We start from the raw sequence: 26692 nt of genomic DNA on the forward strand, positions 1-26692 counted from the left end.
CCTCTGAAGGAGGGAGATGAAAGTGCCTCTAAACGCAAAGAACACTTTTATGGTAGAAATGGTTTTAATTCAGTGCAGTTTTGTTTTGTTTCTACCTGAATTCTCATGGGAGCAGCTCTAACAAGTTGATAGCTTATTGCCATTTACTCTTCCGCATTTTAATTCCGGCTAATTTTGTATCAATGTAACGTGAATATGACTAATTTAGTCATTTCTTTTATTACTTACTCAGTTAACACATCAATATGACTAGCAGATGTGCTGCAGACCACCTAGCTTCTGATAAGACATCTCACTTGACAGTGGCAGAAGAAGCAAGGAGTGGTGAGCGAACAAGATGACAGCACTGCCACCTAGTGTAGAAACATTGAACACATCTTTCATAGAAATTTACTGCAGGCATTAACAAAGAAGTTAATGGTGTCTGGAATGATACCAACCATTTTTTAAAATGGTCAATATTTTGTAACCTGGTTATCCTGTTCAACTGGAACGTATCCCAGCAATGCGCCGAGCATAAGGTGGGATCTATCACTGAACTAACAGACTGAAAAGCAAACACATTCACACCCACATGCAATTTAGCCTTTCTGGGTTACCTAACCTTAACGTTTTTGACTGAAACACATTGAAACACACAAGCTGAACATACGAAATGCACAGAAAACGTCTCAGTCCTTCTTGTCGGGTTCAAAACATCTAACAGTGTCTGAAAACTTCTCTCTGAATGCTTTACACAGCAGCTGGTCAGGCGCACGCAGGAAAAGGTTAAAAAATTCTTCACAGTAACTGTTTTTTATCATTTTTCATGTGTTCATCAAGAACCCTATCAAAGAGAGGCTTTCTACGAGTGAGCACTTTAACTGGCACTTGTACTATTCATTGTGTCAACACTACAAGCGTTTATACTAGTTCCTACTCCTACTTGCCTTTATGTGTGATCATATCACACACCAGCCTAGGTCATCTGAAGTATACCATGGCCTAAAGCCTTTGCAAGCACTGTCCATAACGTTAGTTGGGCAACCATCTAGTCAGTTTTTTCACCATGAGGAAATAGTTCTGCATCAAAGCTGAACTGGCAATGGTGCATTCAGCTATCAGAGTGGAGACCCAGTGCAAATGCCTACTGAATCAGTCAGTAAGTATGACAGTGATTCAGTATACTCGGTTCAGATTGAGGGTTTTGGTGTTAAAATATGAATTTGTACTTGTGCTGAACACCTCCAAACGCTACACTATATTAGAGTTTGTTCAACAAACTGTTTGTGCAAACTGGAAGTGATTTAGTGTACCTTCGACCTCTGGGCCAAAAAACTTTGCCAAAAGTCATTCCAGTGACTTTGACGTATGTTTTAAGTAGATCACTGTAAATCTCTCATTGCAAGTGTAGCTGTCATGTTTGCCTGTTTTTTCTGTGTGCTTTTTTCTTTTCGTGTCTGCATTTAATGACTAACAGCTCTTTCACAACACAAGACATGAAAGCTGCAAAACAAAAGAAACAGAGAATCCATTCCTTTTTTCTCTTTTTTTTTTATTTTTGAAGTCCTTTTTTGTTTGAGTTTTGTTTTTGTTTTTTTGATGGGTTTTTTTTTTTTTTACATCATCATCCATAAGATTTGACAATTTTTCCATAGTGAGCAAGCATCCCAGAAACCCCACAGCCACCAAGACAAATACCATCACACAGTTTCACTTTCACAAAGGGGAGAGGCTTACAGAGCGGGACAAAAGGGTTCTGGGGCAAGAAGGTGTTCAACAGCATCAACAACCTTAGAACGGAGGGAAACTCCTCTCAGTCTGCAGCACGTTGCGTACATACATATCACTCGTATATCATTAGCATAATATGGCATAGAAAAGCATCAAGCTGACAGAGCATTAAAGGAGGATAAGTCTGTGTGTTAGTGTGTGTAAATCGAGGAGGCATGGGACACGGTGAGGATGCCAGCCTTGACAGCTGGCTTTTAATATCCAAGTCAATTCTTCAGGCATGGCTGCTGCATCACAGCAACGGCTGTTTGATGCGTGTGTGTGTGTGTGTATGTGTGTGTCAGAGTGTTTCTGCTATATTCTGTAGTGTGCTTTCAACTCTAATAGATTCTAAGCAGCAAAGGAGTCTGAATTCCACACAACTCGACTCACAGGATTATGTAGACTTGGTGCAGCGCTGTCAGAGAATAATTAAAAAAATGTTTGTGTATGTGTATGTGTGCAGGCAGGCAGGCAGGCAAAGCTGTACTAATAGCACCAGGTCAGCACTGGTTGCCATGACAAACAAAAAGCAGAAGCCCGTGAGAGTGGAGAGGTCTGTTGCCATAGCAACAGCCAGAAACAACAAATGAGCCAGAGAGAGAGGGAGGGAGGGGGAGAATGAAAGGAAGAAAAAGACAGACAGACACACAATCAAAGGAAGGAGTGACATGGAGAATACGAAAAGAATGCTATTCCTGCCGTGACAGCCAAACTGTATTCGTGTTTGAGGACTTTCACCCACGTACCCTTCACTGTGGTAGCAGTATGTAATATTGTGAAGCCCAAATAAACTAAAGTATCAATATAAGTCAGAAAGACGGAGTAAAATTCCACATTCCTGACTCACAAAAAGAAAAAAAGAAACCTTCTTGTGTGATGTGAGCTGCAGAGTTTCCATTTCCCCGTCCTATCCCGTCTCTTCTTTGAATTCCTCAGCGACATGCATTTGTCACATCTCCCCTGCTTCGGATTCTTTAAATACATACACCATTCGTAACTCTGACTGAATTCGCCTTCTATAGGCCTCCAGCTTGATCCGAGGAAGATGCCTGAGAAACTCCAGTTAAAAGCGCAAACAGATTGGTGTTGTAAGTTTGTATGTATGTCTGTATGTGTGTGAGTGAGTCAGGGGCCAGCTGCATTAACACAGATTTAATTTTAAGCTAGACTTCAAAGGACTTCATCAAATGTCAATCCAAAGACTCATTACAACGACTGACATGCCCAGTAGCTAACTAAAGATAAGACCTATCTCTTATATGTTTTGAGAAACTATGCAAGAGAGGGTCTTCATCAGACTAGTCTCAATATTGTAAAACTGGTCTAAAGCACAGACCAGTTTTAATCTACAGCTATGCAACTGCAGTCTGGCCATGTCTACATTTCTTATGTTTGATAAGTTTGTCTCTCCGTGTTGAGTCACGTGGAAGAAAAACGCTCTGGAGATGTGGTAACTAGTGGCCAAGACCTTGTTGACTTAAGAACTAACACAGGAAATAAGTTGCTTGACTTAATGAAAACCAGATTGTGGAAAATAAAAAAAAAGGAAAAATAACATATGAGCACTCAGCACGGCCCGGAGTAACGCCGCGTCCGCAACACTAAGGTGTGCTGTACAGGAGCCTGCTGTTCGTGTCCCATCCCTCACACATCAACACTGCACTAGTCAGAAGTACATTAGCTCATGTCTACTTTCAAGCGTAAATCAATAGTGCTCAGCCCTTGGGCACCTAGTTACAGAATGACACTAAAAAGCAGTTTGACAACAAGTTAAAAGCTCTAAAACATTAGAACATTTCAAGATATCGTCTTTACAGGGGCTCTACCAATAGGATAGGCCCTACGAAAGCGCAAAATCTGGCACCTTTGAATCGGTTAATCCTGGCTATTTTACATCTTTTTATCTTACATCCTTCACTTACCTCAACAAGAATAACAAAACAAGAAAAAACAAACTATCAGTTTAACTTTTGTGAGTTCAGGCACATAAAGAGTAGAAAGGAAAAAGGGATTTTGATGAGTATAAAACAGTCACATCTGGAGGAGGAGAAACATTCTATATGTAAATGCACTGGTTGGTGACGGACGGTTATCAGGTGCTCAAAGAGCTGTTGATCTAAAATTTGGACCTCTATGATTCACAGGAATGCAAAACAAGCTGGAAAACATGTAGCTGCGTCATGAACTGCACCTTCCCTGCACTTCTAAAAGGACGGCATTGAGAAACAATAAGGCAAGGAAAGGAGTCTGAAGTGACAGTAAGTACAACTTTCTCTTTCCTTCGTAAATCTTTCCTTCAGTTCTTACACTTAACGATGACCTAATGATCAGAGATGAGGCAAAAGCTCTATTTACAACCTGCCAAAGTTCCTTCTGTTCCACAAGCCGTAAGGCAGCTGCCAAATATGCAAAATGGTTTTTCACTTCTGTACCTTAGCAAAGCCACAGGTGGGAAACATGAAATATGAGACAGTGCAGCAAGAGTCTATAACTCTAAGTATAAAGAGTGCAGCGTTGTTCAGTTTGAAATCTTAAGGCCGTCCTCATGGCGTGCAATCAACTGGATATGGATAGTAGCGGTGTTTCAAAGATGGCAAAGCAGTGGAAAGTGAGGCAGTTGAAATGTGACATAATATATGCAACAGAAAGTCTACAGCTTAACAAGATGTACAAGATTCTTGTCGTCTGAATAAACTGTAAGACTGTTCAATTTCGAGCAACCTAATGTTCGGCCTATTTAAGAAAAGCAAGAATAATCATACTGTTTTTGTACCCCGGCTTCATTTAAGATACTGCCAAAATGAAAAGAAAAAATGAAAATACAACAGACATCCTGCTTGAACACGATGATCTTTTCTGTATCAATTCAGTTTAGCGTCACTCGACCCCTCTATTAAAACAACAGAAAAACAAACATCAAAGGAATACATGGCAGGGAGAAAGTACGGTATAAAAAAACTAAATAATGCAGTCAAAAGTGCTCAAATAAAGAGTGTTTTCCTTTTTTTTTCTCTTTTTTCATCATATGAGGCAGACCCTTTTTTGTTTTCATTTCTAACTGTGTCCTCTAGGATCAGGGTTCGGGGAGGAGGAGAGTGAGTACAAGAAAGCTGCGAAGGAGGAGGTGAAAGATTGAGGCTGACAGATGGCCCAGTCAGGTACTGTGAAGGGTTCGGCTCCCGGTGTCGTGACGTGGTTTCTCGGCCCCTCAGCTCCTGCTAGACGTCCTTCCTCGGATCCTCAATTCCTCCTCAGCGGCAGACGGCAGAGCTCTAACCCAGGCTGGTGATATTGGCCCTGCCACCAGGTGGCGCCACGATGCGCTGGGTGTTCCGGCGAGGAACGTTATCATCAATCTGTGCACCTGTGAGAACAAATGCGTAGCTGGCTATTAAAGGCTCACTTTATACTCTGCGAAAACGCAAGTAAACTGTTTTTTTTAATTATTTCTTCTTTATTTTCATACTTGAAATTTTCCATGTCACAAAAGAAAGTGGCAGAGAAAAATTAATGTGTTGTTGCACTCGAAGAAGCTGTTTGTTGGTGACGACACAAACTAGGTAGTTCACCGACTAAAAACATTTCACATTTCTACAATTCTACTTGCCAATGTATTATGACATAAAACACAAAACTTCTGGACAACAACTAGCTCAAAGCTGAACAGGTTTAGTTAAAACAAAAGTTTCCTCCAATGTGGACCACAACAACCTGCAAGACAAGGGTCGTCTGACAGAAGGCGGCTAATTTTCAGAACCACTGATAGTTTACCTAGTTAAACTGTAAGAACTTACTCCAGTCTATTTTACATCCTAAGGAAGTAATAAAAGAGTAGTAACAAATTAACAAAGCTTATGGATGAACTGACCAGATAGGCTGAATCCAGACTGATGGAGGTTACGGACAGGCTGGTTGGGTTGCTTGGCAGGTGAGGTCTTGGCAGAGGAGGCAGGAGTCATGGCTTTAGGTGTGACTGACACCTCACAGACCGGACCATCATATAGTCCTCTGGGTACACCCCTCAGTTCAGCCAGCTGCGTTTTAAAGAAACAGAGACAACAGTCATGACAGACAGAGTGATGCAGGAGTACTTTGGGCCAATCTGTAACAAGCTGCATCATCCCTCCAGTTTTCTGAGAAACAATCATCAATGACTGTAAAAATGGATTCGGGAGTGGGGCGATCTCCTCACACCTACAGCCTTGCTAGACTAGATTTGGAAAGCAGCACTGTACCCTGCTGCGAGCTTTTATCCTCTTGTAGACATAGTCAGGGAAAGGTTTTCGGGCCACATAACGTCCCGAGCCTTCAGTGGTGTGGAGGTTCCCTTCCTCCAAGATGATCTTGCCCTGGCTGATCACCACCAGGGGCCCACCACGCACCTCTGTGCCTTCAAAGATGTTGTACTCCACAGTCTGTAAAGACAGTACAGGTATATAAGTGAAGCAAAAGGAAGGTTACATATGAACATCTGTCAATACATTTCAAGTTTCATCCACAAATGTACATACCAACAAAAATTCACAAACACTCTCTTGACTTTTTTTGAATTGAACATTTTGCAAACTTACCCATGTACTGTAGATATGACATGCAACAGATTTGTCTGGTGATTTTCATTTTGTGTTTTCATGTTTTGAAGCAAGTTCTTGCCTGACAGTCAACAGCTGTGCTCCTGTGATGTTTTATTACAGCTGCTTGTATCTCATAACACAAATGCACATACTAAATCATCCCAGAAATACCTTCAAAGCAGAGTTACAGTGATTCATCTTCCCTGCCTGATTTCCCCCTGTCATAAGGATGATGAAACTTCCCTGTAGCACATGCATCTGTCAATTTTTTTACTTTAGTTAGTTTTTAGTTCACAGATTTATGAAGATCTCTCTCAGTCTTTATTTGAAAAATTGCCAGAGCAAAGTTGATGGACTCCCAGTTTGTGTTCACACATGATGCCACCATGTAAAACTGCCAAAATGTTTCTGGATTATAGGGCACTCGTGAAAGGAGCTTAACTGATTTAACTGATTTAAGTTGTTCCCTCTGGCTCTGAATGCTAATGAATAAAGCAAAGCTAATTGCTGGGGAAAACCAGCTGATGTGGCATGGGGACCTCAGTTCTAAGGCCAGAGTAAGCGGGGGTCATAAGGATGGTGCGGGTGTTTGGGTGTAAGTAAATGTGTGTGTGTTGGCAGTAATGGTAGGGAGGCTGTGGTGTGATGAATTTGGAAGCTGGATGACTGCTCTCTCCTAAAAGCTACTGGAGCTAAGGCTGAGGTCATAGCAATCTGGTGGACTCTGACAGCCTCAAATGAGATCACCAGTAGGCTGGGCTACTCTATGACACACACACACACACACACACACACACATTCATGCATGCATATACAATCCCACTGAGCAATTTTTCCCATGAACTGTTGTCCGTCATTTTCTGACTAAGCGGAATAAAAAGAAACCAAAGAATATGATAGACTTTAGTAAGCAGATTTCAGAACATGCATGGCAATAGTCTTTCTGTCTTTGTTTCACTCACACACAAACATACACACATACACACACGGATACACAGCAATCTGCCTGCTAACAATCAGAAATGATGTGTTCCAGTTCTCTGGCAGATTATAAGGATGACTTCACTCCCTTGACGCTGTGTGAGGCCCACACCCTGTTCAGCAGTCACGGCCTTACAGCAAAAAGTGGACTAATAAACCGGTTGCTCCTCTGGCTGCCATCAATTAGACTCATTGCATTATTATCATTAATCCTATCACACAAGTTTTTGTATTAATCTAAAATGCAGAATCACTCTCTCTCTATTACACTCTATTTTAAACAATGCAAAAAACACTGTTTTGTTGTTGACATCCCCGTTTTCATATACCTTGTGGTCTGATGTTCTTATTCGTGGTTTAGTTTCAAGGGAAATCTTAAAAGAGTCACTGCTCACCAGCTGCTAAGCACTGCGCGTTCTGGAGAGCAGAACTGGCAGGAGAGCCATAGCTTCTGGGGGAATAAACACACCAGATTCTGCTCTGAACTGGGGCTGTTTATCATCAAATAGTTACATAAGGGAAGAGTGTTCAGAGTTTATTTTGAAACTTTTGGGATTAAAAAGTGGATTTATCTTCACTCAAAGCTTCTCAACCTGTTAGCAGCAGTGAGCCGTGGAGGTGCCGACCTCCACTGCTGGGTGTTTAAAATGTAGTATAATTTCTTCTTTAAAGGTTGACTGCTGTCTTGAGGGGAACTGAACTTCATTTTGCGAACACACAGAGAGGGGAGGAAGACAAACCAGAAACTCTGGTGAATGCTGAGTTTAGTCAGAGGCTGAACTCAGACACACAAGTAATGCATGCTGCATCGTAGCTTTGTGTTCCACCTGTTCTTACAGCGCTAAGTAACTTGAATCAAAAACCACTATGTGTAGAATTTGAAAATGTTTTGCGCCCACCTTGTGACAATGTCAAAAAGACACTGTGGCAGATAGCAATCAAATGAAAACATGACACGTTGTAGCTTTAACATTTGATATTAAGAGGGCTCTTTCTGTTATCATGTGAAGTTCGTACCGAGTTGTGGCTCTTAGCAGAGATAATCTTTGTGCAGTCTGGGTCCCACAGCACGAGGTCAGCATCTGAACCCACGGCGATGCGACCCTTGCGAGGATACAGGTTGAAGATCTTGGCGGCATTGGTGCTGGTCACTGCCACAAACTGGTTTTCATCCATCTTACCCGTCACCTGAAATTAATCAGAGCTGACAGTGAGAACAGTACAGAGGTTGCTATCCAACTGTCCTTTGGTGTTGCTTTCCTGATCGTCTTTTTGCCGTTCCTTTTCTTTCATGTTTATTCAGTCATTCTTGCTTGGTGTGGGATGTTGTGTCTATTTGTCATAAACCAAAGTATGGGACAAATTTGACCCGGTGATGGAACAAATTTCACTTAAAACCAGAAGTCTCAACATCAGAAAGGTCAGGGCATCACTGAAGCTGCGAACATTCATCAGCAGGGTACAATGAATATCTGTGCCAATTTTCATAACAATCCCTATAAAAGTTGTTAATATATTTCAGTCTGAAACAAGGTGAAGGACAGACTGACCGATACTGACTGCCTGAGAGTCACTCCACAAGCGTAACTATACTTTAATTTAATGCATAAAGTACTTTGAAGTCTCTCACTTAATTTTTATATCTCAATATATAAAAACATAATGACATAAAGTTGTATATAATATTATTGCCCACCCCTTGCTGTTTCTAAGCCTCACCTTTAAAACTAAAGTATAAATATACACACCACACACTTATCCCAGATGATAGACATCCTCTCCTCAGTGCCATTGACGCCTTCAGGAATCAAGCTGAAGTCATCTTTGCCCACAGCACGCTGGGCAGTGTTGAAGGGACAGTGTGCACTTCCTGTCACCTGCAGGTCACCACTACACAGAAGATAAAGGTGTACAGAAAGCGAAGCTGGTTGTAACACAAAATCTAGTGTTTTCATTGTTATTTTTCACTGGAAATCCAGAATGAATAATTGGACAATCATCTTACCAGGACAGCAGGGAGTTGAGATAGTCTGGTGTGGTTGGGTCAGGGCTCAGGGGAGGCGAGGTGACGTAGGCAGCTGCTTTGGCCCAGTTCTTGCTCCAGTAGTGAGAACCATCTGTCCCCAGGCTTGCAGTGATTGGTTCTCCATAGACCACAGTGCCTAAAAGTCCAATCCCATTTTAACACCAGCTACTACGCTCCCAGAATTTGTTTCATGTAAGTCATGTGGACCGTTCCAGTATTTGGAAATGGGAAGTTAAAGTAATTCTACATAAATAATAGTTTTCAAGTTCAAAACCTAAATGCAATTGTGTAAATTAAGTCTCTATGTCAGTGTTAGTGGAGTATTTAGTTTTGTTTTAAGTTGCATCTCTATAGTTTCTAGTTTGAAAAAAGAGACATTTAGAGTGAGATCTGATGACTATTCTGTTTAAGAGTATTACCTTTCTTCCTGGCCTGAGCAATGACATCAGCAGCACTCTTGCTCATCACCTTGGTGACATAGAGAGGGCAGTTGGTCTGATTGGCCACAGTCACAGAGCGATTTACAGCCTCGGCCTCCACCTGGAAAAGAGACATGAGTTTGACCCTCTTTGTTCGTCTACAATCAGAAGAAACTCTACTTCATGCACGATCTCTTAATACATCAATTCCCTCTTCTTACCAACATAACCTCAACAGCTCTTCCTACCCTCCCAGCCTTATATACACAATCATAATTTCAAAATTCCATATGACGTTAAAAAGATTTAACTTTTTTTTGTGTGAGTGGGGGGGGGGCAGCACTGTCAAGATTTGATTAACCTGAGCAGGAACGGCATAGCAATGGCAACTTCCTGCAGAGCAGTGAGAAATCATTCAATATGCTTTATTTATTTTAACTTATGTCAGGACAAACATCAGAATCACAATATTTTATTGATCCTTGGGGGAAATTGGATAGTGGGAGCAATGGAAACAGGCTGCATGCCCGGTCGACGCATACACACAAAACATTACTGCTGGCCTCACACCACCCAACCTAGCTACCTGTTCACCCACCCTCATTAGCAAGGTCTGACTGTTTCACACTTGCTTAAGGAATTAGATCATAAGAAGAAGAAGAAAACAGGAGTTCAGAAGAAACAGAAACAGAAGAAGATTCTGTGGTCCTCGATGGAAAATGTCACATTAAATATGTGAAGGTGAGTCTGAAGTGGATGTTTAAGTATTTGCCAAAGCGATGAGACACCCACAGCTTTCACAGTAAAACTGTCAAACAACATAACACCAGCAGATGTGAAGGCTGAAAAGATCAAATAGTCTTCATGGGGAAAAAAGACTTCTGCAAATACAACTCTGAGATTAAATGGTTCCTTACTTCTCAAAGTCAAACCAGCCAGTGTCCACATGGTTCAAGTCTTACCTCCTCAGGATGGCTCAACACATGTCCCTCAGGCCCAGTGATCCCCTGCTCCAGGATCCTGCGCTGCTCCTAAACACACACAATCAACATTGCAGATAAACACACACAAACACACAAGTAAGCCACCATGGAAATGTGAGATGTTGAGTCATACGCAGGTGCATGCAAGTTTGAATTGAAACACTTGAAGCTTAGAGCTTTGGTTACTATTTGATTACAATTTTAAGGCCAACATCTGGGGGACTTATGTGTCTAATTTAATTCCAGCATCCAACTCGTATGGAGCGAAATGTCATACCTCAGCCACAATGTCTCCATTCTCAGCGTGCACCTGGGCGATGGCTCCCAGATCGCGGATCACACTAAACACCTCGTACACCTGCAGTGAAGAGGAAGACGCAGTTATGGTCACAAGTGCAATTTTTTTTTTTTTTTTTGATCTCAAAACAAATTTTGGATTCTGCACTACACAACAAACATGTAAAAAAGTCTTTTTTTTTCAGCAGTGCTTACAGTAAGTAGGTCATCTGAATGAATATCTGTCTGGTTAGGCTAAAAGAAAGGCCCATATTTAGTCTAGCTGAGATCACATCAGAACTGTTCTTGGCTGTTTTAAGAGAAATCATGTATGGTATATCTGCTGAGGGTGATTGTGTGGTTTTAAAAATGTCTTGTGTGGTGCTGTTCTTTCCATTTGGTGCTAATTAGCAAATGTTAGCATGCCAACAGACAGAACTCAGATAAGTAAACATGGCAAACATTACATCTGCTTAGCATCAGCATGCTGACGTTAGCATTTAGCTCAAAGCATGGTTGTGGACTCTTTGGATTAAAATGTTTTCCAAGGAAAGAAATCAAGGGCCTGAGGCCACAGTGATGTCTTTAAAACTATTTTGTGAAAGCAACAGTCCAAACCAAAAGAAATTAAATTTATTAACATACAAGGGAGAAAAGCAGCTAATTTTTCACATGAGAGAAGCTGGAATTAGAGAAGGTTTGACACTTTTCCTTGACTTACTTGTAAAATAACAATATGCTCTTTTTCCACTATCTGTACAGAATAATAAGCTCTGCAGACACATTCAGACCTTCTGTATTTAATTTTCTAATTACATGATATGTGTAGCAGCACATATCAGTGTAATCATAATTAGTGACTTAATATTTTTGTGGTGAACTGAGACATGGACCCTGATTTTCACACGTGGGAGTCTCCCATACTCCGACTGTTTATTAATGCTGAAGGAACACTGACGCGCTGAATGAGTCATCACCTCACAGATGCCAAATGTGCAACAATAAAGAGTCATCAAAGTTTGACATGGGAGAGAAAATGATAAACTCTGGCTGCTCTGGGCTGTGAGCATTCCTCACACAGGTGCAAAGACCAGCACGGCTCTATTTTCAAACAGCTTTCAAGTGGGATTCTTTTAACCATGAGTCAGAAGGAGATTTGGAAGGAGACATGACTTTCATTATCCATTCACTCTCCCAAGAGAAAGACAAAGATAATCAGTGTGAGATGACACCTCGCCAAGACAAACAGACCCGCACTGTAACTCTCACTGTAGGATGAGGGTAAAAGCTCGGAGCGCTCCGAATACAGAAGCAGTAAACCACTTATGATTTTGTTATTCTGACTTATCCAAATATAGCTTTTGCAGTAAATAAAGTCACCTTTCTCTGTGCATTTATCTGTGTGCTTTAATGTCTCATATTTCATGTCACACTCATGACCATTATGTTAACTGTAACTCATGTACACTACATGCGTCTGAATAAAGCCAGTCAGTTATTGTTGACAGTAGAATACAGTGTAACAAAATGCCAAACTCCCTCAACGTTTCACCCAACCTGAAGACGAGCTGTGTAGAACCTGAAGACAGGCTGTGTAGAACATTATATTTGATTTTGATTTGAGCTTTAATGTGGCATTGTGTGGCTTGACAAAGAATGAAAGAGAGGAGAAGAAGCCCCACCTGTGAGTCAGTCAGCTGGAAAATATCCTTATAAGCCAGGTAGACGAGGAAAGAGTTAACACCTAAAATTACAAGATGTCAGAGTGTCAGAACCATGAGGGATAGAGAATGTTAAAACAGAAAAAATATGTTTAAAATACATTGTGATAGTGTGATAAGAGAGTCACTCCTCACAGTCATCTTCTGTCATAAAATAAAATATATAACAATGAGCTAAGCACTGTAACACACATCCAGATTATTGCAAGAGGTTGAGTGAAGTGTATTAAAATGATGACCTGTAAAGGGACAAAACTTCTTTTCAGAGGACGATTCCAGAGTGCAGCATTTAGTCCAGAATAACTGAGAGTTGTCAAACTCTTAAAATGTTAACCGGTATCGTGGGGTTCTATAGGCAACTAGCAGAGCTCAGAGTCTTGCTCCTCTCTCATCATAAGGGGATTCTTACAAACAAATGTGACTCTGCGTTGGGCGTGGTCGTACCGTGATCCTTCACGAGTGTCTCCATCTCCTCCTGGATGCCCTTGTGCCACTCGGTGATGTCGACATGCAGCGAGTAGTCACAGCAGGACTTGCTGTCGGCCCATTCACGCCACTGCTCGAAGGCCGAGATGAGGCTGATGCCAGGCTCAGGGACCACATGGTCGACTGAATACACAAGCACACACACAGGAACCGTCAAACACATGACTGAAACGGACTGTAGCTCCCACCTGGCAGCCTGATATGTTCCAAATTTGTCTCAAGGGACTACCTGTGGAGAACACTGATCTTGTTACCAGGTACACATGCCCTGTTTCTATACAAATATAACCTGCTCATGGTTTCCACCACACAGACAGAAGCTTAAGTGAATCTTAAGCTTATGTGAATCAGAAGTCTTGATTCTCATAAAGCAGATTTTAAACACACTCATCTGTGGTTGGAAATATGATTCAAGTCCAAACTCTAAAGGTTTGTGTCAGCCTGGCCTCTAAAACTGACTCTTTGTCACTTTCCATTTTTGGCGCAATCACGTCTGTGTGCTTATGATGTGCATTCCCACTGACATTCCAGTCACCAGGCTGCCACACATTACGTCCTAGTTCCAGACCCTGTCAGATCCTGCAGCAATCAGCGGTTGGCCCGAGGTGACAACGACACACGAGTGGTCCAGGAGTGTTTGTTCTGCTGTGAAGGAGGGGAGGGAGGAGGTTCAACTGCTGAGTCAGCCGAGGGAGGGCCGCTATCAGAGAGGGGCTTCATATAGTTCTTTTTACATTACATACCTTGTTTTATACCTTGTTTTCACAGCCCTGCACCCTCTTTTGTATAATAATGAAAAATGAAATTAAGACACTGTTAGGCGTGAGCGCTGATAGATTAAATTTAGCTCATAAATCAATCATCATAATTAACTTAATCACTTAACAAGTAATATTAAAAGACAGCTACCCAAGCAGAGAGATAAAACTCAAGAATCTGAGTATTTTACCAACTTGAAACAGGATCCAAGGTGGATCTGACAATCGGAATCCAACCCCAGCAACTGTAGCATGAAATAGTACTACAGTAAGACCATGCAATGCAGAATAGAAATTAAAAGTATTAGAAGAGAAACGAACCAGTTGATATATTCAGATGTTGAGTTGTACACTAACACTGATATTCCTGTATCTGGAACATAATCTGACCTGACCAGCTCTGGACTGGAGGAGGAAACCTTACCAAAGAAGAGCAAAAACCAGGCCTGAGATTTATCTGAAACCTTATGCAAGTGAAAACAGAACTGAAATAAGTCTAAAATATAAGAAGACCAGCATCCACACAGGATGTGTATGGATGACTTCCTGGCTCAGAGTCCTAACAGCAGATGGATGGTTTTATATTTTGGCTCGGTCATCAACAGGCCTGGCACCTTTCCTGTTCTCATTAAGATACAATCGATTAAAGCCAGTGAGCGAATGAAGAATCACTGCAAACGGCGCCGTCAGCTCTGCTTCCCTCACAGACAAGAAACAGATACATGCGCTCACATGTGAGTAGTTGATCACAGACTCTTTCTGCTGAATAACTCACTGATCATGGTGGTGCCACCGGCCAGCGCCGCCTTGGTGCCCTGATAGAAGTCATCGGCGGACGTCATTCCTCGATCAGGCATCTGGAAGCGCGTGTGCACATCAATGCCACCTGGAATCAACATGCGGCCATGGGCGTCGATGGTTTTTACCCCGCCGGGCACAATGAGATTTTCCCCAATTTGTCTGAGGAGAAGAACAGAAGAGAAAAGTAAAACTACGAAAAAAAATGAACACATCTGTTTTAAATACTTTGCCCTTGTTGAGAAATATTATCATCCAGACGTCACATTACAACAGCATTGATAAAAATAACAAAATATATAATGTCAAGCTAAATAAATTTTTTGTTTTTTGATTTTGTAGTAACAAAAAACAAGAGAAATGTCACCCATATTGATAGATTAAGACTTTGTAAACATGATGAATTTTGTGTGGGGGTTTTCAGCCGTCAGAAGCTTGAAGATAAAACCGGCGAACTCACTTGATGACTCCATCCTCCATATAGATGTCAGCATAGAAGGACTGGTCATCGTTCACGATCTTCCCTCCTTTGATCAGGAGACGGTCACTCTGGGAAGCAATAAAGATGATTAAACGCTGCGCATTTAACTAGATTTAAACACATGAAGTATTTCATCAGGGGAATATCAAGTTAAGCTCTGGGAACTAAACTATGCAGATCTGAACAACACTGCTCTGGGGTTTTTTGGTCGCCTATAAAAATACCCTTATGAGAGCGAGTATCCGATTTGGCTCAAATGGATGCAGGATTAAGCGCATTTGATGAAAGACATTTTGGGAAATGTCACATAAAAGAGTAGATCGGTGTTTGGAACAAGAAATAAATCCCCCTGAACCTGCTGAATGTACACAGCAGGCTCTGCTTGGCCTTTTTAGGACGCATTCCGATAAGGAACACATGTCTGCGCAACGTCTTTCAACTGATACTGGCTTCCTTCATCTGCGCACAAAGATACATATAAATGAACTGTATACACTAAAATACAGTCTTAATACATGGAAGGAGGGAGAAACAGGCAGTGGGCTGTGGCATTTGGATCAGCACCAGGTTACCGTGTGGATGTTTTAACAGTGACACTGTTTGTAAAATATGTGTGTGTGTGTGTGTGTGTGTGTGTGTGTGTGTGTGTGGCGGGGGTGGGGGTGGGGGAGTTGAATACAACCTAGCGTTGGATGTGAATGCTTCCAGCTCACAGTTTTTGTAGTATTTATAGTTCATCTTTCTGATATCCTGTCTGTAAAGCAGCATCTTTGAGCTGTCTGTGACAATTTTTTTTTTTATTTTTGACCTTCCGTTCATTCATCAACCTGAATCACTCTCTGACATGCACTGATGGTAGGAGTGTTTGTTTATTATATAAGCCTTGATGGGTTGGTATCTGCAGGCAGTATTTTTACCTGGAATGACTCAGTGTGTTATTTAATAGTAGTTTTAGTTATTTAATAGTTATTTCTCAGTCAGAAACAGTAATTGTTCCTCTCTGCTCCTCCTTCTAGTGCTTAATTCCAAAATGAGGAAAGTATTCACTGTTGCCACAATGAAGACAGAAGCCCGCCTCCAGACACACCCCTCTGCCCTCCTCATGTGGTCGAATTGTCACAGTAATGACATGAGGACCAATCAGAGCACAGAATGCATAATCAATCATCCATGCCCATAGCCGGATATGCCACTTGTCTCAGTGTAGGAGGAGGAGGAGGAGGAGGATGGGAAGGGGTGGGGGGTGTGTGGGGGGGGGGTCCTGCCACCTCCACATCCTCCCTCCCAGAACCCCTCACCCCCTGCCTTGCCCCTCCTTTGAGTCACCCCGGGTCGTCTATCCAAAAAGGGAGTGGCAGCTCTGGTCACAAGGACTCCAACATCCCCGGCTAACAAAGGCTGCTCTGTTTGAGCCGCTGCCGCTAACTGCTGCCCGGCCAGCAGCTCTGGCTCCAAGCACAACTGCTGCTGCTCTCCAATGGCTCCCAGTCAGAGCCCCGCCCTGCATCTGAAACAGCACATACGCAGCTCTACTCAGCTTCTTTACTTTATTTATTTAAAGTTTTGTTTTTAGCTTTAGCTTAGCTCATCTGCTGTGTTGTCTGGCACAGAACAAAAGAAACGCATACCCTGGAGCAGGTGGAATTTGATTTTGGTGCAAACTCTGATTAGTCAGAAAAATCATGAACAGAATCATTTATAATGGAAATATAATTAATAATAATTCTGAGTTTCAAAAGTAAATTCAGTATAGCATTTCAATGATTTAGCATTGCACAACTATCACAGTGACGGCTGCAGCAGAACAGCTTCGAACAGCGATGAGCAGCGGCCTACAGAGGTCGAGCGAGAAGCCCTCAGACCCAACTGCTGCTGACTCAAGTGACATCACTTGAGGCGAATTAAATAAAATTAGATTGAGATTAATTACATTTCTTTCACACAGCTTTAGGATTTATTCAGCTTTTTTAACAAACACAATAATACACCCCAAGACCTGTAAATAGACTTGGATATGTGTTCTTCTGAACTCTTGCTGAACTTGCTGTGTGAGTACGTATGTGAAGTTCAAATACATCTAGATTTCTGAATATCAGTTCTTGAAACAAAATTATACAGTAGATACATTTTGAGAACCAGCATGGGCTCACATTGCCAATTTATGCGTTAAAAAAATTATTTGTTTTGCTCCTGTATTTTAGAATAAAAAAAGTTATTTACAAGTTAGTTACTTTAAAAGAGTAAGGCATTCATTTGGAAAATTAAATTGCTACAGCTGCAGATACTACAGCTGCATTAACCAGACAAAAATATGGAGGAAATATAGTATGTACCATAAATTCACTTCCTTTGTGCTTTTGTTGAGAAGCTGTTATTAAACATCCCATGTTGACAGTCACACACTCACAACTTTTCAATGAAGGGAGGGTGACACACATACACAAAACTCACACACACTTAGGACTTCAGTGTGTTTCTGCAGCAGTTGTCAGTCTGAAAGGTGTGGCAACACTGTCAGTGCTGATGAAACTAATGCAAATAGATTATGCGGTAATCTTCGATGTACGCACAGCAGCCTGCTCTGGTGGTGCGACTGGCCTCAGTCCAGGCCAGTGCTGGCCTGCTTTCATTCCTGCAACTGCCCTGAAATATGCCGTTACATCATGTGCCTCATCATGACTGTCATTATCACATTACTTACTGTAGTTCACCAAGACTTTGGTTCTCAGGTTGATGCTCATGTTTTCACACAGACCCAGAACTACACGAGCCAAGACTGAGAGGCAAAATTATCTTTTAAAAAAAAACAATTATTCATTTTTGACCCACAAAGAAGGGCCACTTATTGGGTTAGTCGGTGAGGGAGAGGTGGGTGATTCAAAAAAAGTCTTTTGTCTTCAGCCTAATTAGCAGAACAACTACTTTCCCAGAATCCAGACTTGTACTGTATAATCACCTAATTGTTTTGAAGCTCACGGAGGCTGGAGTGAGGGCGTCTGGTTGCTCTGGATCAGAGCCAAACATGACAGTGACCTTTCGTTCATGGGAACCTCCTCCGGCCTCACAAACAGGATGTGGCCAACACTCAATGGGTTCACTGTTAAGCTGCTATGTTTTCATTCCTGACTAAACTCAATCCTGATAATGTAAACACCACAGGCTACCATAAAAATGCAGTTTGACTGCCATGAATGAATGAATCACTGCTTTGAAGCTACGTGTTGCCAGTCTGTCATTTGGTGCCGGGCTGTATGGCTCTCTATCTGTACTCACTCTATGTCCCGCCCACAACACTATCTGATTGGTTACACATCACGAGTAATGGCTTGTCAACACTGAATAATAAGCACCTGCGAAGGAACTAATGACGAAAGTTAAAAAGTACAATATCTGCCTCCAAAAAAGTGAAAGTATAGCAGAAAATGAAAACACTCAAGTAAAGTACAAGTACCTCAAAATTGTACCTAATGGTAATACTTGAATAAATGCCCTTTTCATTTTAGTGCAAATGTATAGGTGATTACTACATGGTTTCATTGTTGCGAGCGACCCCTTCACATTACACAGTCATGTGACCCATCTTAATATAAAAATGTTGAGTATAACAGCTTTAAACAACCATATTTATAGAAGTTATTCTAATTCTAATAGCTGCTGAGTATGAAAGAGTCTGGGAATATTGATTATTTCTCTATTATAGCCAGTCAGATCAATGTGATGTATCATATGACTACTGTAATTATAGTATGTTTACTATCCATTATTAAAACATATTGTGAGTAAACAAAGCTGCAGAACCTCACAGGTGAAAGCTAAAGCACTCAGCAGGAGAAAAGAGATGTCTGTTGACTGAAGAGACACAGTTTCAACAAAATCGGGACAAAATCCGTTCTGGCGCTATGAAAACGTCTGTCAGTGTCAGACGTAGCCTGGCAACGCCGTGTGTTGTTGTCCAAATGGAAAATATCCTGGGAACATTTCTGAAGTCAGGTGGAGAATGCTGCCAGGTCTCACATTCAGCACTTTGATTTATGTTCTGGATTATTCAAAAACCAGCCTGCTACCAAAATCAGTTCAAACAACTGCTGTAAAAAATTAGAAGAGAACACTGCCAGAACAGGAATGATACAAATCCCCAGAGGGATACACATACAACTTAACCTTGGTTTAACAGTGGTTTGTGTGTGTGTTTGTGTGTATGTACACGTTATATTTGGACAATCCTCTCTATTGTTGAAAATCCCCCTATGCTCTGTTTGACTACAACAATCTCCTTTAAATTCTCTCTTTAACAATGAAAAATCACTTAAATTCTCTGTTTAGTTCCCTGGTCAAAATATTCACTTATTTCCTGAACAGAAACATGTATAAAAATCTTTCCCTAAATTTGGAAAATTCACATGGATTCTCTCTTCATCTAGAAAAAAAAATCCCTTCAGTTGCACAAAAAAACTACCTGCTTGACTTCTTTTTTGCTGCTGGAGACACACATTCCTGTTCCAGATTTTACTCAACAGTACTCTCCCTTGTTCAGGTGCTGATTTATAAAGAAAAAAAAAAAAATAAATAAAAAGCTCACCTTCTGTACACACACGGACAAACACAAACACACACACACAAAGTGCATTTTCTCAGACTTCTGGCTTTATGAATGGGGGAATTCGGAAGGCACTGAACGTTCGGTGAGCTGGTGGTTGGCTGGTTTGGAGAGCATCATGCTGTGTGTGAATGTGTGAACAGTCAGTGCCCCAGGCTGCTGTGCACTGCGAGATAACAGCATGAACAGGCTGAGGCGACCTTAACTGTAACAGCATACACACTGAGCTGCCACCGGGGACAACCACTGTACTACAGGTATACCAGCAGACTGCCTAATGATCTCTTAGCCGCTGAGGATTGAAGTCGCAGAGACTTTAATCCAGCACAGTCTTAATATAGCCTCAGTCTATTTTTACCTTCACTTCAACATGAACAAAATACTACCTTTGTTCTTATTTTTTTTTACTTCACTTTCATATCCTTCACTGCGCTGCAAAGCAAGCACAGAGACTCTTGTCTGGGACAAATACAACTTGAGTCTAATGTTGAAATGGTCAGTCGATTAATCTAATAGTTGATAAAGAGACATTTGTATTGACAGCGATTGTGATAATTTATTAATTAGTTAGGTTATTAGTTTTGGTTATTTATCAAACAAATATGCCAAATGTTCTCTCGTTGCAGCTTTGCAAATGCGAGGAATTGCTGGTTTTATCTGTTTAACACCACTTATGGGCTGCAGCTAATGATTATTTTTCAATCTGTTCATTATTTATCTGATCAAATTAATTGTTTACTATCTGACGTGTGAAAAAAAAGAGTATAATAAAAAATGCCCCCTCACGAGTTTCATGTGACATCTTCAGACTAATTGTTCCATCCAACCAACAGTCCAACACTGAGAAAAACAGCCAATGTGAGGAAGTTGCCAGGGTTTAAATAACTCAATGAACTGGACTGCACAGACGTAACAAATAAGACCCTGGGAACTAGCAATGGACGTTATTCAATTCTTTTTTCGCATATTTCAAACACCAAATGATTCACACAAAAATAATGTCACACACCTTTTAACTCTGCTCTGGTTTAGCTGTAAGCATCAGAGATCTGGAGAACAGGCGTGAGTCACAGAAGCTCCAAAGCCAGGTGGTTCACTTGTGGAGGTTCATTCATATTTGATGAGATCTGCCTTAAGTAAGTCCCTGCCTGAGCAGCTGACCCGACTCCATCTGGCCCTGGCAAACCAGTCAGCTCTACCGCCAGCGCTCCACCCATAATGACTTTGGATGAATGACTGAAACATTAAAATTCAACATTATGTATGATCTAAACTCTAAATGTGATTGGTTTGTGTAGAAAGGGCAGAGAACACAGAGAGTTCCTTTGTCACTGCTGCAGCCATTCCTGTTCAGTTTTTTTTTAATTCAATTTAACCTCATTCATTTCCTGTGCAGCCTCTGTTTGGTTTAATAAGCTCATGCACTGGTCACATTGACGGTTGTTCCGTGGATGAAGTCCAGCATTTAAGGACGTTTGTTACCTGAAGCTCACAAGCTTTTGAGACCTGGAACATCTGGAAAAAAACCACAATGTGAAGTACCTAAGACACTCAGCAGCTACAGTCCAACACATTTATCCCACTCGGTCCTTAAGATAAAACTACGCTTCAAAGAAATCCTTTCTGTCTCTGACCCAATTTTTCTTTCATGCACTGTTCAAGAATAGGAAGTCTATCCATTTAGGTCTGACTTAATCACTGTTGGGACTACTACTCCTACTAATCCTCTGATCTCTCCACCAACTGGCTGCTGCATCTAAAGCACCGTCCAGAGAGTTGAGAGGAAAATGATTCACCTGAGAGGTTGCATGTTTTCACCAGAGACGCCATAATTTAAACACAGTCCAACATACGTTTTGAATTATCATCAGGTATGATCATGTATGACTTATGTAATAGTTTCAGTGGGATTTTAAAGCTCAAGTTAAACCAGAAGATGAGACTTCTGTCTTTCTGATTAGCTTCCTCCACTTACAACGAGACAGTTTTGGTGTTTTTCCATATACAACAGTTTTAGACAGATCTGTTTGGAATTCAACATCTCTTCTCCCTGCAGTGTCCAACTTATTTTTATGATGGTTTCCTCTGAGGATTTATTTTTTCAATTCATTGTCTCTAAACTGACAAAATATAGAAAGATGCTCCTCACAAGTTCCAACAGCCCAAGATGACATCTTCAAACTGCATGATTCGTCTGAAGAGTCCCAAACAAAGACATTCAATTAACAATGACAGAAACAGAGACAATAATGAATCCTCACATTTGAAAGGCTGAAAACAGAATTTTTGGATTCTTTGTTTGATCAGACAACCAATAATCACAATTTCTGTGAGGTCATTTTCAGCTGACTGATACTTTTAGCACAAATTGACATTAAGGTCAGGACCAGGATCCTTATCAGCAGGTGTGCCTGGGTGTTGTTCAGAAACCTTTAAGGTCAGGGTGAGTAAAGCGAGGGTGGTTTTTGTTTGTTTGCTCTTTTCTTTGCACCTCCTGATAGAAAACTCGATCAACCAATCAGGCTGTTTGAGGTACAAAGCGAACAGAAGTATGTACATCAGCTGCAACCTACAGACACCCTGTCATTTCAACCTGACATTCACCAGGTGGAGGACGGATGGAGATACTCTTTTGAGTATAAATAAGAATGAAAGGGTTTTAAGACAACGGCGCACTGGGCACAGATGTCTAAAAGGCCCCTAACAGCTGCCCCCCTGCACACACCATGTAGACTGGAGTTTCTACATTAAGAATTTGAGAAGTAAAACAGATTTCTTTCTGGTGGAACACTGACTGAAACGTTACAGGTTAGGGACCACCTGAACACTCGGGCCAAATGATTTATCTGGCAATGCATCACAGCAAGATGCTGCTCGCTCCGTAAGGCTTTTGTGCTGTTGTTCGCAGCCATTTTTGACATTTTAACCCAATTATTTCACTCCACTAAGACAGTGACCTCCTTCCTGATCGGCTCTGTCTGCATGCATCTTCATCCACCCTTCATTACACAGCTGAGAGAGAAACATGGAAGGAAACAGAACCCACTGTCCCCTCCCCTCCCCTCCCTTCCCCTGGCTCCCCTCCCTTCCCCTCCCTATTCTCTACTTTCCATTCAACCACCATCCCCGCAGCTCCGCTATGGATTCAGAGAAACAGTCTGCCCCACACTGACATCAGTAACGTGCCCTTAAATGCTTCTGCGCCTCGAAAAATCCAATTAAAAATCGAAGCCAGTTTTTCCAAAGTGAAATGAGAGCTTGACAAAAATCCAGCCGGGCACTGAGCGATACAGCGGATGCAGGGAAGCATTTGCCCCACCAGTTGGTGTGCAGTGATACCCGGCCACCAGACACACCGCCTAACAAAGACCACCGGCGTGAAATCCCAAATGTCATGCATACCATGAGCAAAGAAGGCCAGAATGAGTGTGGATCTGCAATGGAAATGGATATTAGGGGTCAAATGGTGGCTCTAAATCCAGAGTTGAGCACTTGTCGCAAAGATGCTGCAAAAAAAAAAAGAAAAAAAAACCACACACACAATTTTTTCAGTCTCGATACAGTCCCGGTGACCTCATTGATCTGTCGATCTTAACGTGCGTTTAGTAAAGCAGATTTCACAAAGTGCAGCGAGATGCTGCTGCAAAATGCATTTAAGGAAGCAACTCAGCTCCGAGCTCTGATTTGTCGAGGAGCGCAGCGGCGGCGCATGGACCATGTCGCTCCCGGTGACATCCTGCACCCTCACCCGCAGGCCCACACAGACCAGACAGCGGACATTCGACCGGACATAATCTCAGCTACTTCAACGTTAAAAACAAGCCAACACTCACTGTGATGCGGGGGATGTTCTTCTTGCCCTGATAGCCAGACATCTTCACCGGTGGTTCGTCCTTAGACCGCAATTAATGCAACGGGATGTAGGAATTACCGCTGCTCGCTTGATTTAAACGAGGATGAAGAAGAAGAAGAAGGAGGAGGAGGAGGAGAAGAAACCGGGATGGTCGCAGTTGATCCCTGGGAGGCCACAAAACGTAAAGAATTAACTATCTCTCAACTCCGGATCGCGTTCTGGCAGCCTCCCGGTCTCCGCCGATGCAGCAAACCTTTCCTTCCCAGACGGAGTCAGACAAGAAGGGAGGGAGGGACCACTTGCGAGCCTCTTCCCCATAAAAGAACCCCACGGCGCATGCGCAGAGCCTCGCCCTGCTCCATTGACAGGAGAGGGCCACTAATGCCATCAATTGCTTTCCCTAGATTAGCCAAGGCAGTGAGTGCACCAAGTGAATAAATGAAGAAACAGCCAGCGGCCATCTTGACTCCAGTCACTTCTTCTGTTGTCTCTCAAAGTCTGTGTTTTATTAGAGCAAGTAAAACCTCAGCTGGTGCACAGAGTGAGATCATTTCCAGCTGTAACGAATTTGTTTTTTGTGATTTAAGGAGTCATAATAGTTTTTTTGGAATGTGACTAGAAACAAGGAGTCACACTTGTTAGAATCGGAGAAGGCGATATATGGGATCAATCTTTTCCGCTGTTTGAAGAAACATTCTTTAAACGTACATTATAGCCAATAAAACTGATTTGTACTGACATAAATTGTTTTCCACAGGCTGCAGAAACCAGAAGCCCGTGTGCTGCTTTAGTTTGTGTTGGCAGAAAGAAAAAATCTGATTGAGAAAATTTGTCTTCAGAGCAAATAAGATCAAATATGCTGAATGTACCTGATCTTTGCTCCAATCACAAATTATGGACAACAAACTATCTTTTCATTTGAATTTTGCTTTGACTTATAGTACGCAAGTAGACAGAGTCAAAGTAAGCAAAAATGACTAGAAAGTCTGCTAATATTAGCAAACCCTGTAACTGTTTTGAACTGGGGAAAAAAGCACATTTGATGTGTTCATCACTTAAACATTACTTTATACACTGCTGGTCACTGGTGAATTTACTTAATCTTGATCTACATAGATAGATAGATAGATAGATACATAGATAGATAGATAGATAGATAGATAGATAGATAGATAGATAGATAGATAGATATACTTTATTGATCCCAGGCTGGGAAATTGCAATATTACATTTAGAATTTCTTTATTGATTATATTTTGTATTAGTGATTTGAATCTGTAAAGTAACTCAAGTTATCAGGAAGTGCAATACTTCTCTTTGAAATGTAGCGATGAAGTACAAAGTAGTAGAAAATGAAAATACTCCAGGAAACTGTACATAAGTGCAGGACTTGAGTAAATGTACTCAGTTATTTTTGACCACTGCAGCGTGCTTTTCAAGTCAAACACAGTCCTGGGATGTAGGCTTGATTTTAACATCCCATCATTCAGTTGTCTAATATGTATTATTAATATGCAGGAACTAATTAAACATGTCAAATGTGTATTGTTCTTATCAGAGAAGAGAACATGCAAGACTTCAACAGATACCAGAGAGAGTTAAGAGCAGATTGTGTGGCCATTGCTTTCCAATCAATATGTAAGATGATAGCATGACACACCACACCACCACACAAAGCTTTTAACAGCATCCTGAGTGCTCAATCATTAAGTAAAGGAAGCACTGATTCTGTTAGTGCCACAGATTACCAGCCAGCCATAAAACCTGAATAGGGAGCTTGAATCAAGAGCAAAAAAGAAGTCATTTGGGTCAGAGCTGATGTGTCAATATCCACCAGCTCTGCATCTTCACTTGACAGAGAACTGAAAGGCACACACTTAATGCTGCAACCATGTATCGCCTCACACAGCTGCGCTCACACGTCCCATTTGAAATCATGTTACCCTTGTTGGAGATTTCTCTGGTTTAGACACTGGCCTTCACTGGAGGACACTTCAGCACTGCCTAGAACACACACACACACTCCACACTGTTGTATTGGGAGCCGGCCAGCTGCACTGTGCAGCAGAGGGGATGGAATCATGTAAACTGAAACTAACAGCGGCCACTCCCTCTGGCAGCTCTGCATGGTGGGCCTACTCTGTTACGTCACACTGCTTTCTGGGAAATGTAGTCTGAGCAAGTTGTCTGCCATACATTGGCCTTAAGCTTAAATAAACTCGAATGAGTGGCACAAGCTATAACTGGAGCACTTTCAGGTGAAAAAAAAATGACGCAGGTGTGTGCAAAGATCTGAACGTTAAATGACAGAAATTAGAGAAAGAGGCGAAGAAAGAAAGAGACGATCAATAGGGAGAAAGAGAGCGATACGGAAAACATACACACAAACCATGGCGATGCATGCAAAATACAAGACAATTACCCTTTTATCGTCCAGATTCTGTAGAGCTTCCTTCCCTGTGCTCTCCCTGATCTCAACCTTCCTCGGCTGGGAGATGTCGGTCTGCCGGTCAATGACTCGCCCGTCACTCCTGCCCCTGCACGCCGAGAGCGCATCAAAGTCGAGCGTCTTGCTGTCGGAGGAGCCTTCCACCGGGCAGAACATACCACAGAATTTCTGCCTCGGCCTGGCAGGGCTGTCAGAGCCCATGCTCTTAAAGAAGGCTGGCACTTCCCCGGCGGTCGACATGCCTTTCTTGCAGGCGTGGTGGTGTTGTGAGGTTTCTCGGGGAGTAAAGCCGCACAGATGCTCAGAGTCTCAGCTCCTTCTGATTTTTTTTTTTTTTTTCAGCTCTGCACGCCTGGACAGCCACCGCCTTTGACGGTCTTCAAGCGCAGGTGGTCGCACTGAAAAGCCCAAAAGAAATCTGTAAGGCTAATGTTGCATGAAAACACTCCCACTGAGAGACAAACGCACCGCGAGTACACGTAATATTAACTGATATTAGGGGAAGATATGAGAAAAGCTTCCGCTGTCTTTCTTA

General features: G+C 41.9%; 1 protein-coding gene across 2 annotated transcripts; it reads right to left on the reverse strand.

Annotated features, from left to right (window-relative positions):
- Positions 1-1513: 1513 nt before the first annotated feature.
- Positions 1514-26534, reverse strand: dpysl2b (dihydropyrimidinase like 2b). Of its 2 annotated transcripts, none has more exons than XM_046375475.1 (14): positions 26131-26534; positions 15238-15326; positions 14755-14939; positions 13180-13344; positions 12697-12758; positions 11016-11096; positions 10718-10786; positions 9756-9876; positions 9316-9472; positions 9059-9200; positions 8328-8498; positions 5991-6170; positions 5624-5789; positions 1514-5119 (listed from the first exon to the last, which is right to left on the reverse strand). In XM_046375475.1, exons 1-14 carry the CDS (start codon positions 26395-26397, stop codon positions 5028-5030), a joined length of 1947 nt encoding a protein of 648 aa, XP_046231431.1. In that variant the 5' UTR covers positions 26398-26534; the 3' UTR covers positions 1514-5027. The 2 variants fall into 2 exon arrangements, with proteins under 2 accessions (XP_046231431.1, XP_046231433.1); XM_046375477.1 differs by lacking the exon at positions 26131-26534 and adding an exon at positions 23689-24175.
- Positions 26535-26692: the final 158 nt, after the last annotated feature.

Source organism: Scatophagus argus, chromosome 20 (assembly GCF_020382885.2).
Source record: "Scatophagus argus isolate fScaArg1 chromosome 20, fScaArg1.pri, whole genome shotgun sequence".
Lineage (NCBI taxonomy): Eukaryota > Metazoa > Chordata > Actinopteri > Scatophagidae > Scatophagus > Scatophagus argus.